The sequence below is a fragment of the Peromyscus californicus genome, unplaced genomic scaffold (assembly GCF_007827085.1).
Source record: "Peromyscus californicus insignis strain IS unplaced genomic scaffold, ASM782708v3 Scaffold_11__1_contigs__length_118956290, whole genome shotgun sequence".
In the NCBI taxonomy this organism is placed as follows: Eukaryota; Metazoa; Chordata; class Mammalia; order Rodentia; family Cricetidae; genus Peromyscus; species Peromyscus californicus.
The window spans coordinates 112,940,740-112,954,625 of NW_026294402.1; the positions used below are offsets into that span (position 1 = coordinate 112,940,740).

The following is a 13,886-nucleotide window of genomic DNA, read 5'->3' on the forward strand; positions in this document are numbered from 1 at the left end:
AGAGGTCTTGAGTTCAATTCCCAGCACCCACATGGTGGCTCACAACCATCTGTAATGAGATCTGGCGCCCTCTTCTGACCTGCAGGCATACATGCAGGCAGAACACTGTATATGTAATAAATAAATAAATCTTTAAAAAACAAACAAAAAAAAGTGCCAGTGCTAAAATGTAGTTTGTTTTGATAGGAAATTATCCAGAAAAATGCATGAAATTACAATCTATGAAATAGTGTGTGAGATTTTTAAACATGTTCAGTACAGGATGGGAAGCGCTGTCTGGAGTTGTAGTCCCCTCCCTCCCTCCCTCCCTCCCTCCCTCCCTCCCCCCCTCCTCTTTCTCTCCCTCCCTTCTTTTCGCTGTCTTCTTGATTCTGAGTGTCCAAGTTTCTCAGCATTTCCAGCAGCATTGATTCTTGCTTAGACAACAAATTTTCTAGTCTCTGGAAGGGAAATAGACATTTTGATTTAGAGTATACCTATGCAAGACTAGAAAAATGGTGTGGTTGAAATTGGACCCACGGGTGGTGGCGTACACACGTGGTGGCGTACACTATTTAATCCTAGCACTAGGGAGGCAGATCTCAGAGTTCAAGACCAGCCTGGTTTACAGAGTAAGTTCAAGGACAGCCAGGGCTACACAGAGAAACCCTATCTCTAAACCCCCCCCCCCCAAAAAAAAAAGATTTTGCTCCAGAGAGAAATTAAGGTAGCTTATAAGAACAGTTAAAGTGTGTCAGGACAGCATGAAGTAAAAATAGGGGCGTGGAAATGAACGAACAGAACGGGACAGAAATGAGTGGGGACAGTGCTAAAAGGACACTGGCATCAAGGCTGTCTTCTAGGAACTGGCATGCTCAGCTCTATTTCAAGTAGAGGAAGAAAGACATACAAACACGTGAACACACACAGAGGTTTAACCCCTTCTTAAATCAACAGACTTTAACATCTCCTCTATAAACTATACTGAAAAATACTGAAATGGAGGTTGTGGATAATTCTATCTTGTTGGTTCATTCTGTAGTATGAATTCATTTTGTAGAAACTTGTGTATCTCCGTGGTATAGCCATGTGTAAATACTGAGTCAACACTCACTCTGTAAGCAGCAGTATAGATAAGCACACTTCAAGTCAGTGTGCTCATTTAATGTTACAAGTGCTCTTAACCCTTGCTGTGGATGTTTATTGTACTAAAAACGGAAGGTTTTCCGAGCTAACCACCCTGGAAAGCCTCGAGTCTGGCTTCTGCATTTGCGAGGTTGCTGCTTCCCTCACAGGGCTGGGTGCAGACCGAATGGAAAGTGCGATCCTACTGGAGTGCTTTGGGAATGCCCAAGACTTAGTGGGACTGAGATGGTATTCCTTGTTTTTGGCACAGGAAAAGAGTCAATCAGAATACTTGAAGCTCACCCAAGAAAAAGAGCAGCAAGGATCCTTGGCTCTAGAAGAGTTAGAGCTTCAGAAAAAAGCAATTCTTTCAGAGAGTGAAAACAAACTCCAGGAACTTGGGCGAGAGGCAGAGGCTTACCGAACTGTAAGTTCACATGCTGTGTCGCTCCAGAGCTGGGGATGTGTGTATCTGTGGAGACTGTCCCCGGAGCTGGGGATGTGTGTGTCTGTGGAGACTGTCCCCGGAGCTGGGGATGTGTGTGTCTGTGGAGACTGTCCCCGGAGCTGGGGATGCGTGTGTCTGTGGAGACTGTCCCCGGAGCTGGGGAAGCGTGTGTCTGTGGAGACTGTCCCCGGAGCTGGGGATGTGTGTGTCTGTGGAGACTGTCCCCGGAGCTGGGGATGCGTGTGTCTGTGGAGACTGTCCCCGGAGCTGGGGAAGCGTGTGTCTGTGGAGACTGTCCCCGGAGCTGGGGATGTGTGTGTCTGTGGAGACTGTCCCCGGAGCTGGGGATGCGTGTGTCTGTGGAGACTGTCCCCGGAGCTGGGGATGTGTGTGTCTGTGGAGACTGTCCCCGGAGCTGGGGAAGCGTGTGTCTGTGGAGACTGTCCCCGGAGCTGGGGATGTGTGTGTCTGTGGAAACTGCCCCTGGAGCTGGGGAAGCGTGTGTCTGTGGAGACTGTCCCCGGAGCTGGGGATGTGTGTGTCTGTGGAAACTGCCCCTGGAGCTGGGGAAGCGTGTGTCTGTGGAGACTGTCCCCAGAGCTGAGGATGTGTGTATCTGTGGAGACTGTCCCCAGAGCTGGGGAAGCGTGTGTCTGTGGAGACTGTCCCCGGAGCTGGGGATGTGTGTGTCTGTGGAGACTGTCCCCGGAGCTGGGGATGCGTGTGTCTGTGGAGACTGTCCCCGGAGCTGGGGAAGCGTGTGTCTGTGGAGACTGTCCCCGGAGCTGGGGATGTGTGTGTCTGTGGAAACTGCCCCTGGAGCTGGGGAAGCGTGTGTCTGTGGAGACTGTCCCCGGAGCTGGGGATGTGTGTGTCTGTGGAAACTGCCCCTGGAGCTGGGGAAGCGTGTGTCTGTGGAGACTGTCCCCAGAGCTGAGGATGTGTGTGTCTGTGGAGACTGTCCCCGGAGCTGAGGATGTGTGTGTCTGTGGAGACTGTCCCCGGAGCTGAGGATGTGTGTGTCTGTGGAGACTGTTGTCTCCAGTCAGCATCAGGCTGTGATAAGCTTCTGGCTCATGGGGTTGGGTTTATGTGCGCATGCTCTTCATCTTTACTGAGAAGTGTTCATGGGAATACTGTTGGCTTAGGGCTTTCTTTGCCACATTGTCCTTCTTGGTTTGCTCCCAGCTCCCAGTGCTCTGGCAGCCCTTCACTCTGCCTCTCAGCACACAGACGCTGCAGTGTCTCCACTCTGCTGCTGTCTACCCTTGACACTAGGAAGTGGCCTCACCGTGTAGGCAGCATATGTTCTGCACCCTCCTACTGGCCCAACTTCCTCATACACTGTGTCCTAAATAGAATCCACGAGCCGGGCGGTGGTGGCGCACGCCTTTAATCCTAGCACTGGGGAGGCAGAGCCAGGCGGATCTCTGTGAGTTCGAGGCCAGCCTGGTCTACCGAGTGAGTTCCAGGAAAGGCGCAAAGCTACACAGAGAAACCCTGTCTCGAAAAACCAAAAAAAAAAAAAAAAAAAAAAGAATCCACGCTCTGCTTTTGTCAGAGTTTAGTTACACTATGCCCTACTTTTTAAAATTACCCATTTTTTCATATTAAACATGGTGCTGGGCTGACGTGTTTGATTCCACGTCTCAGTGTGTATAGTTTTAAGACTCTCTGGCCCTTTTCCTTTTCAGTATTAGAGATGTGCTGCCTGTAGTAAAAACATGCTGATGGTATTTGGATCTTCCGCTCTTTTTAAACCGTCAGACAGTCGTACTCTTCCACAGTGGCAACCCTTCTTTGCCTTCCTTTACCCACACCTCAGACGTGCAGCCGTGGGTGAGCACCACTGAACACTGGCCCCTTGGAAATGCATCGCCCCTCACTTTCTTTGCCAGCCACTGAGAGATTGGATTTGTCAGTTTCTTAGGACTTCTCTAGCTCTGACGTTCAGAGTGAAGGTTAATATTCTGTGAGATAACAGTAACCTTTGGTAAAATATCTTTGAGAAGCATCTTTAAAACAAATCCAGGTCAGGCTAGTGAGATGGCTCAGGTCAGAGTGCTTGCTGCACAGCCTGGAATCTGAGTCTGACCCTAAACTCACAGTGGAGAGAGGACCAGTTCCCAAAGATCTCCTCTGACATCCACAGCTAGGGCCTGCCCGCCCCCCCTCTCCTCCTCCTCCTCCTCTCTCCTCTCTCCTCTTCTCTCTCTCTCCCTCCCCACTCTCCCTCTCTCTCTCTTCTCTCTCTCCTCTCTCTTCTCTCTCTCTCTCTCTCTCTCTCTCTCTCTCTCTCTCTCTCTCTCTCTCTCACACACACACACACACACACACACACACACACACACACAAATAGCAAAATTTTAAAAAGATTTTAAGTGTATGCCTTTGGGGGTAGAAGTGAGATACTTTTTCCTCCAAAATGAAATTATGAAAGTAATAAAATACTATTGTAACCTAAAAGCATGGAGTGTGCCATTATTATTTATTTTGTGATTTATTTTCTTTTTAACTTTCCCATTAGAATATTTTTTGAAAATAGAGATAGTTGAAATAGTTACCCAAGTAAGTAGAACAAATACAGAACTGAGTTTATGTTTGTGGTCCCATTAGTGACTGAGCACAGTGTATTGTCTGCCTTTTCTTATGTTTGGTCTGGTATGTGAAGTGTCCAAATTGCAGCCTTTAGGTAGGCCGGAGTAATCTGTGTGCCATTGCTAATAAACAAGTATGTGCATTAGTAAAAATACATCCATTTTCATTAACAGAGAATTCTTGAATTGGAAACCTCTTTGGAAAAAAGCTTACAAGAAAAAAAAAATCAATCCGAGCATTTAGTTGCTGCATTGGAGGCTGAGAAGAATAAGCACAATAAAGAACTCACGGCCATGGCTGAGAAGCACAGGACAGAACTGGAGCACCTCCAACAGCAGCAGGACAGCCTGTGCACAGAGAGACTCCAGGGCCTGGGGCAGCAGCATCAGGCTGCAGTGCAGGAGCTCAGAGAGAAATACGAGCAAGAAAAAGATGCATTACTACAGGAGAAGGAGAGGCTTTTCCAGGCCCACATACGAGACATGAATGAGAAGACCCTAGAGAAGCTGGATGTGAAGCACGCAGAGCTGGAGTCCCTGTCCTCAGAGCTGTCGGAAGCACTGAAAGCCCGTGGGCAGCTCGAGGAGGAGCTTTCTGTCGTGAGGGCTGATGCGGATAAAATGAAGCAGGCCTTAGAGGCCGAGCTGGAGGAGCAGAGACATCACCACCAGCGTGAAGTCGACAGCCTCAGTAAGGAGCAAGAAAGAACTGTCCAGAGGACTGAGAAGGCCTTAAAAGATGAACTCAGTCAGTTGGGCCTTCTCCTGAAGGAGAGAGATGGGCACCTGAAGGAGCAGCAGGATCGAATAGAAAATCTTGAAGCTCTTCTTCAAAAGTCTGCCGGGGAACTCCAGCAAGCCTTGGCTAAGCTGGATCTCCTCCACTCACAACAGAGCACCACCCATGAGCAGACAGGCGCATATGAGGAGCAGCTGGCGCACATGCAGCAGAAGATGTTGGATCTGGAAACAGAGAAGAACCTTCTTACCAAGCAGGTAGCTGAAATGGAAACACAAAAAAAGCATGCGTGTGTGGAATTAGACACTCGGAGAGCCCAGGTGCATCAGCTTGAGGAACAGAAACGTGTGCTGGAGGAGAAAGGCAGGTCGTTAGCCCAGCTCCACGAGTCACAGCTCAAGGACAGTGACATGGAGAAGGAGCAGACAAGGCAAATCCTGATGGAAAAGGAAAATGTCATTTTACAAATGAGAGAAGAACAGACCAAAGAAATTGAGATCCTCCAACAGAAATTGTCTTCTAAAGAGGAGAGTATTAGTATTTTGCGTGAGGAATATGAAACCAAATTTAAAAATCAGGAAAAAAGGATGGAAAAGATTAAGCAGAAAGCAAAAGAAATGCAAGAAGCCAAGAAACAGCTGTTGGATCAGGAAGCCAAACTTAAAAAAGAGCTTGAGAATACCGTCCTAGAGCTCAGTCAGAAAGAGAGCCAGTTCAATGCCCAGATCCTGGAGATGGCACAGGCCAGCTCAGCCGGGGTCAGTGACACAGTCGCCAGATTGGAGGCGAACCAAAGGCAGCAGATAGAAAGCCTGACTGAAGCTCACCAGCGCAAACTTGATGACCTCATAGAGTCCTGGGAAAAGAGACTCCGTCAGCAAGCTGAAGAGCTTGGGGCCAAGCACGAGAGCCGGATGGAGGGGAAGGAACAAGAGCTGGCAGAGCTGAGGCAGAAGATCCTCACGTTGGAGTCTGAAAGAGAGGAGCTGAACAAGGAAGTGATGGGGCTGAAGGAGGCCCTTACCAAGCAGGACATAGCGCGAGCCGATCTGCAGGAACAGTTAGAGCAGAAGTCTGCTCACATCATTTCACTTTCACAAAATGAAACTCAGTTGAAATCCCAAGTTGAAAAGCTGGAAGTTGATTTGGGTCGTTCTCTGAACGAGAAGGTTTCTCTTCAGGAGGAGCTAGCTGAGCTGAAAATGGTGGCAGAGAAGGGGAAGCTCAGGGTTGCGGAGCTTATGGGCAAGGTGCAGGCTGCAGAGGAGGAGCTCCGGAGCTGTAGGGCTTTACAGGAAAGCAGTAGGAAGAGCCTAGAGGACAGAGGCTTGAAACTCAAAACCCTGCTTGGGGAGCTAGCATCTCAGCTAGTCGTCCGCTGTGAGGAAACCAAAGCCTTGTTAGAAGCTAAAACAAGTGAGCTCCTCAGCGTGAGTGGAGACAAAGTGGACGCTGTTCTCTCTAGGCTTGCCCGTTGTCAGCAGCACACGGCCACAGTTCGGGAGGCTCTGCTCAGGAAAACGGGCCAAGTTTCTGAATTAGAAGCACAGCTTACACAGCTTACAGAGGAGCAGCACACACTGAAGAACTCAGTTCAGCAGCTTACCCGTCAGCTGGAAGAAAAAGAAAATCAGATTAAGGCCATGAAGGCCGATATCGAAGGTCTCATCACGGAAAAGGAAGCCTTACAGAAGGAAGGAGGCCAGCAGCAGCAGGCGGCCTCCGAGAAGGAGTCTTGCATCACACAGTTGAAGAAAGAGTTATCAGAGAACATCAATGCCGTCACACTGCTGAGAGGAGAGCTTTCCGAGAAAACGTCTGAGATTGACAACCTTAGCACACAGCTAAGTGATCTGAATGCTCAACTTGAGAACAGCGTCAGCCTGGGTGACAAAGCGGCAGCCCTGGCGTCACTGAACAAGGAGCACGAGGAACAGCAGAGGGAGCTGCAAAGTCAGCTGCAAGACCTTTCTTCAAAAGTTGATGCTCTAAGTCAAGAGAAAAAGTCTGCTCTTGAGCAGGTAGATCATTGGTCCAACAAGTTCTCTGAGTTGAAGAAAAAAGCACAGCCCAGATTTGCACAGTACCAAAGCACTATTAAAGACTTGCAGACACAGCTTGACATCAAAGCCAAAGAAGCTAGTGAAAAGGATGAGCAGATCCATTTACTGAAGGAAGACCTTGATCAGCAGAAGAAAAGATTTGAATGTTTAAAGGATGAGATGGAAGACAGGAGGAACAAGATGGAGAAGAAGGAGTGTGACTTAGAGAGCGAGCTAAAGGTGCAGACAGCAAGGGTTGCTGAGCTGGAGGACTGTGTTACTCAGAGGAAAAGAGAAATCGAGTCCCTAAATGAAACACTTCAGAATTACAACCAACAGAAGGACACTGAGCGGAATGAACTGGTTCAGAAACTTCAGCACTTTGAAGAGCTGGGAGAGGAGAAAGACAACAGGGTTAGGGAGGCTGAGGAAAATGTCCAGAGACTAGGAAAGCAAGTGTCTTCCCTGGAAGCTGAACTGGGAATTATGAAGAAGGAACTAGAACATGTGAATTCAAGTGTGAAGAGCAGAGACGGGGAGTTAAAGGCCTTAGAAGACAAGCTTGAGTTAGAAAGTGCCTCGAAAGTGGAGCTGAAGAGGAAGGCAGAGCAGAAGATCGCTGCCATCAGGAAGCAGTTACTGTCTCAGATGGAAGAGAAAAAACAGCAGTATGAAAAAGATAGAGAAAGCCAGCTGGGTGAACTGAATGCCAAATTACAAGACAGAGAAAAGCAAATTCACATTCTAGAAGAAAAACTTAAAAACCTAGAAAGTTCCCCACAATCAGAAATGCCAGTTGTGTCCAGATCCATACAAAATGTGGCAGTGTCTTCCGAGCAAGAAGCAGCAGATTCCCAGGGCTGCACTCGCAGGGCGTGTGAAGAAAGACTCTCCGCACTACAGAGAAGATTAGTTGAGAAAGAAAAGCTCCTGCACCGGCTGGAGCAGGGGAAAGGCAAGTCGATGTTCTCTCCGTCTGAAGTGAAGCTAGACTGCACCCAGGCCAAACAGCTCGATGACCAGGCTTTGATAGGATGTCTTCAAGAAGAACTGGAAGAGAAGAAGATGAACTGTTCCTTCATTGTGTCCCAGCCCATGGGAGAGGAAACTGGTAAAAACGACACAGGAGTGAAACAGAACTGGGCAAGTGTGCTCGATAGTGTCCAGAAAGCCCTCCAGGAGAAGGAGCTGACCTGCCAGACTCTGGAGCAGAAGATAAAGGAGCTGGAGTCAGACTTAGTAAGAGAGAGGGACTCACATAGACGGGAAATGGAGAAACGGACCTTAAAAGAGGAGAGATCGCAAGCCTCACAGCAAGGAGTCGATGGGGAAATTAAGTCTGTGGAAATTTTGGAAGACAGTTCTGAGGACAATGCCAAATTACACGTGATCCAACCAGAGTTGGGGAGTAACATGGACACTCAGCACAGTGCCCTGGAGTCAAAGTTAGCAGGGGTGGAGCGGGAGAAGCAGAAGCTGAGCAGGGAGGTGGCGAGGCTGCAGAAAGATCTGCGGGTGCTGAGAAAGGAACATCAGCAGGAGCTGCACATCTTGAAACAAGAGTGTGTGCAGGAAGCGGAGGAGAAGCTCAAGTAAGTGTCGTTCCCACGTGTGTGTGTGTGTGTGTGTGTGTGTGTGTGTGTGTGTGTGTGTAATGTAGACACTTTTTCCTGCCCGAAGTGTTACATTGCTCCAGTAAGTTAGATACTGGGCAGAAATGAAAAGTTTGGGCAGTAGGTGGTGTTGGTTGTTGGTTCATGTTCATTTAGGGGAGACACCTTTTCTGGCAGGCGGGATCCCAGTTGCTAGGTGCATGTCTTGAGCAATGATCTCATTGTTGGTTGTCTTTAGTAGTAGCCCCTATGACTACCATGCATGTGTAGTGGAGAAGTTTCAAGTGGGAAAGAACCATTCCCCAGACCCCAGAGGTAGTCACTGAAGGCATCAGAGTCTCTGTATCTCTAGTTTTCTCCACCTGGACACATGCACACTCAGAATGGCCTCCATAACAGTGCGAGCACATTGTGCTGCAGACTGTGTGAGACCTCTTTGTAACTTGCTCTGTGGAGACAGCCGTCATCGCTGTCCACTCTTGTTACTCAGACAGGAGCAAGAAGATCTTGAGTTGAAGCATACTTCCATACTGAAGCAGCTGATGAGGGAGTTTAACACCCAGCTGGCACAGAAGGAGCAGGAACTCGAAAGGACTGTCCAGGAGACCATTCGTGAGTACAGCTCTCAGCCCGGCAGGGAAACCACCCTCGGCTGAGGCCATGGTCCAAGCCTAGTCTCTTTTTGCCCTTGTAGTAGGTGCTGTATGTCATTAACTAGAGGGAAAATGGAAAATAGCCCTTGACCAAGAAAGTGCTCTTCCAGGGCCTCTAGACCTCTAGAAAGTTCTCTAACCTGCCTCGCACTTCACCATGCCTGTTCTGCTGAATTTCATGAACCTTCATTTGAAATAGAATTCCTACTACTGCTGGCATATAGATAGTCACAAGCATGTTTTCTTATGTGTCCCTTGTCCTTAATTAGATAAAGCCCAGGAGGTGGAAGCTGAGCTTCTGGAAAGCCACCAAGAAGAGACGCACCAGTTGCATAGAAAGATCGCGGAGAAAGACGATGATCTGAAAAGAACAGCCAGGAGATACGAGGAGATTCTTGACGTACCTTATTTTCATTTTCTTTTGAAATAGTCTGTGTTTTATGGTAGAACTGATGTTCTTCAGCTGTGGAGACATTTTTTTTTCCTTTGACAAAAACTATACTAAAATGAGGCTTTGTGCTCGGATGAAGTCTGGGAGCTCGAGCAGTCACAATGTCTAAGGCTGCTCAGCTTAGATGGGGTCTTCCCAGGACAGCCAGCCACCCTCATTCCTTCTCCACTCATTTCCAGAGTTTTGATGGTCCAGGGTGGAGGTGTGTGTGTGGAAAAGGGGAATTTATCAGCTAAGTGTTTTACATTTAGTGGATGCTACTTCCTCTAATGGCATTGCATTAGCAGAATAAAATAAATCATAAATACTAGTAAGAACTTTGGACCCAAGAACGTTTTCTGATATAAAACAAGTCAATTAATCTCTGTAAGGCTACTCCAAGCTTCCTTCATCCTATGCCAAGGGACATTTGTTGTTCCAGAAGAGCCATAACTTCAGCTAACTGTGTCAGCAGTACATGTGTGGGCTGGGAACACACTGTAATAATCAGTATTGTAAATGTAATTGAATTGAATGAAATTATGGAATATGGAGTGCCAAGTTTGTGTAATTTGTAAGCTTTAAGTCTCATTAGGAAAATTTAAAAATAATTGCAAATTTTCTTGTACTTTCAGAATATATTTATGCTAAGTTTTTAAGAACACAGCCAGGGCACTGGAGAGATTGCTCAGTAGTTAAGAGCTCTTACTACTCTTGCAGAGGATCCAGGTTCTATTCCCAGTACCTACATGGTGGCTCACAACTAACTCTAACTCCAGTTCCAGAGGATCCAGTGCCCTCTTCTCTCCTTTGTGGGCACTGCACATTCATCCTACACATAAGTTCATGGGCAGTTGCATGTACATGGTATATCTAATCTTATGTAGGCACATACAGATAAATAATAAATGCATTTAAAAAAAAATCTAGCCAGGCGGTGGTGGCGCACACCTTTAGTCCCAGCACTTGGGAGGCAGAGCCAGGCGGATCTCTGTGAGTTCGAGGCCAGCCTGGTCTACAAAGTGAGTTCCAGGAAAGGCGCAAAGCTACACAGAGAAACCCTGTCTTGAAAAACAACAACAACAAAAAACTATTGAGGTGTTGGTGGTACATGCCTATAATCCGAGCACTTGAGAAGCTGAGTTAGGAGGATCAGGAGTTCAAGGCCATCTTTGGCTATATAACAAGTTCGAGGCCAGCCTGGGCTGTATGAAACCTTGTCTCAAGATACATAAATACAGTCACTTGTTGACTCCTTATTCGATGTTTGACCATGCAGTGTACCTAGTATGCCTAAGGCACCTAGTTTAGTTTTATCTTCTGGTATTTGTTACTGTGCTTTTGCTCTGTTTTGTTTTATGCAGAAGGGAAGGCAACCTTAGTGTAGCTAATTATTTAAGTAATAATATATCTTGAGTTCTAGAGTAGAGATTCATCATTACCTTCACATATTTCATAAGTAAAGCTGTCTTCCCAAGGAAGGGACTTTAAGAAGGTAACAGCTATTTATTGTGAATAATCAAGCCTGAGAGCTTCAGGGAGAGGGTAAGCTCTTTTTTCTGATTCCTTCTCTGTATGTGGATGTATGGGTCATTATTGTCAGACTTTTTTGCGGGGACTGCCAGCCCCCAAAACTTATTATTAATCATGAAAGCTTGGCTTTAGCTTAGACTTGTTTCCAGCTAGCTCTTATAACTTAAATTAACCTGTTTGTATTCATCTCTGTTCTGCCACATGGTTCTTTACCTCTCCTCCATTTTGTACGTCCAACTCTCTCTGAGTTTCTCTCTCTGCCCGGAAGTCCCACCTAATCTCTCCAGCCTAGCAGATCAGGACGTGGTTCTCAGCTACAGTTTCAGTGCCATGTATGTTGCAATACTTCCGCCACGGTGATAACGGACTAACCCTCTGAAGCTGTAAGCAAAGTCCCTGTTAAAAGCTTCTAAGAGTCGCCGTGGTCACGGTGACTCTGCGCAGTAGAACGGCGGCTAAGGCAGTGGGGATGCCAATGTCAGGGCTCTTCCTTAGCTGCTCTCCATTTTGCTTTCTGTGGCACACTGAACCTGGAGTTCATGTGGTGAACTGACCACCAGGGTCTGTCTCCCCACCAGCACTGGAGGTATAGACTTGTGCCACCAAACTGGCTTTTTACGTGGGTGCTGGAGTCTGAACCTGCGTCTGCATGATTGTGTAGCAGGTGATTACCAATGAGTCGCTCCCCAACCTCACTGCTGCATCTTTACAAAGCTTTCAATGAGATTTTTAGAGAAACTTGAATCAAATGCATTCACATGTATATTTGAGAATGGTGTATAGTGAGATTCACTTTCATTCTTGTTTGTTGTTTTTAAAGAATAGAATCAAGGAAACTACAACTCTCCACTCATCCCTCTCTCCTCCCTTTTCTTTTCTTTCTTTCTCCCCCCCCCCCCCCTTTGATGAACTAGGGATTTATGCAGGGCCTGGTACCTTGTTGGAAGCCACCCTACCACTGAGTTGTCCCCCAGATCCAGAACTATTTTTAAGTTAGTGATGATTCATTAGGGATTCTTCTCTAATTCTTAGAAGGCTTGCCTTAGCTTACTTAGGAGTTTGCAGCTATCAAAGGCTGTGTCAGACATAGCTGAATGTCCAAGTGTGCCTGAGGAGGTAGCTGTGGACTCTCAGCCACACTGACACGGTCACCATAGGGATGTGCGATGGTAGACTCAAGACAGCCATGACCAAGGCAGTAATAGCCCAGTTCCAGGTTGATGGTGTTGGAGACAGGGCTAGGTCAGCATGTGCCTCCGTGAGGAGCTGAGGTCTCTGCACTGGCCAACACTGAACAGGGTTGTGCTGTTTGTTCCCCGTCAGCCTTCTTTACGAGAAAGCATTTAAAATCAGACTTTGTGGGTCCTCTGTGCCTAACCATCCGGCTGTTGTTGAGAACGGTGTTCCTCGTGTTTCTGACAGTCAGTGTCTCTTATGTGACACCTGTTGGTGGTGGTTTTTCTCTCACAGTTCACTCAGCCCACACTCATCTTCGTACTCGAGCCAGATGGATATTCTAGCTCTCAATGTTCTTTAGCACAAAGCTCTTGCAAGATTTATGGCCTAGGAGAGCTGAGTGCCCTCGGAACAGAACAGAAGGTGATTTGTGCGGCATCATTTCTGAGTAGGACCATGGGGGTGAAAATCACTATAAGTTTTTTTTCTTGTTCAGCCTTGTCTATTTTTTGTTGTTGTTGTTTATGCAATGTTTTGGGAGAATGGAAATTGCACTGGTCGCCAGCAGGTTAGACAGACTATTTGTAGTATGGCACTTAACTGCTGACTTGATGTGGAGATGAGTGAAATGTGTGGTGCTAGTAGATAAAGACCAACTCCTGAGTTACACAGCTCCTCCATAGCTGGTGAAGAAAACGAGACCAAAGCATTCCACGCTGCCTGTGCTCAGTCAGTTGTCAGTGTGTATGCATATCGCTTTATCTCCTGACACCTGAGACACCCACTGTAGAAAGACCCGAACCTTACAGCTGGAGACCTGATCAACCCAGGGTGAGAGGACCGCAGCAGCTCGATGACCTTAGGTGATGGGCAGGGGGCATGCTCACAGGAGCCATGGCATCCTGGGAAGAGTGAGCAGCACTGGGATGGGATTAATTTGGGTCAGAAAGGTGGCTAGGAGAGCAGAGACAGGAAAGACAGCTCTGCGGCGTGTCTCACCAACTTGTTGAGTGTTCCACACTGCTCCTCCTCAGCATGGTTGTAATGTCATTGCCACACTGCTGTTTTCATTCTAAAGGCCCGGGAAGAAGAAATGACTGCCAAAGTAAATGACCTACAGACTCAGCTTGAGGAGCTACAGAAGAAATACGAGCACAGGCTAGACCAGCAGGAGAGCGCGGAGGACAATGTGAGAGGACTTTGAGTTTCTTCTTGTAGTTCTTGAAAACACCACCATTTCCACAATCTGGCTCCCCGTTGGCATGCATTCACCTCATTTAATCGTGAGGAGCCCTTTAAGGACGCTGACTTTTTTCCAGTCAGTACAACTGACACCCAAAGAGCTTAACAGAAGGTCCAGCTCTCATGTTAACTGTTGTAGTGGAATTGAAATCCACCTCCCACACTCAAAGCCTGAATTTCCTGTTTGTCAGGGCTTCCTGGGCTTTCCACAGACTATAGCAGAGCACACTGAGCCTTTTGTTAATTGCCTGCTCTTTTTTTTCCTGTTTTTATTTACTGTCTGACAATCGCATGCATGCATGTCGTATA

At 47.3% G+C, this 13,886-nt stretch overlaps 1 protein-coding gene across 11 annotated transcripts in view; it reads left to right on the forward strand.

The window, feature by feature from the left end:
* Golga4 (golgin A4) overlaps nt 1-13,886 on the forward strand; it is a 92,145-nt gene that overhangs the window by 62,311 nt on the left and 15,948 nt on the right. For all 11 annotated transcript variants that reach the window (XM_052723769.1, XM_052723778.1, XM_052723712.1 and 8 more), the window contains 5 exons: nt 1,376-1,531; nt 4,324-8,522; nt 9,034-9,155; nt 9,466-9,596; nt 13,414-13,524. In XM_052723769.1, the coding sequence (XP_052579729.1) occupies nt 1,376-1,531; nt 4,324-8,522; nt 9,034-9,155; nt 9,466-9,596; nt 13,414-13,524 (4,719 nt within the window). The remainder of the gene's footprint in view (nt 1-1,375; nt 1,532-4,323; nt 8,523-9,033; nt 9,156-9,465; nt 9,597-13,413; nt 13,525-13,886) is intronic.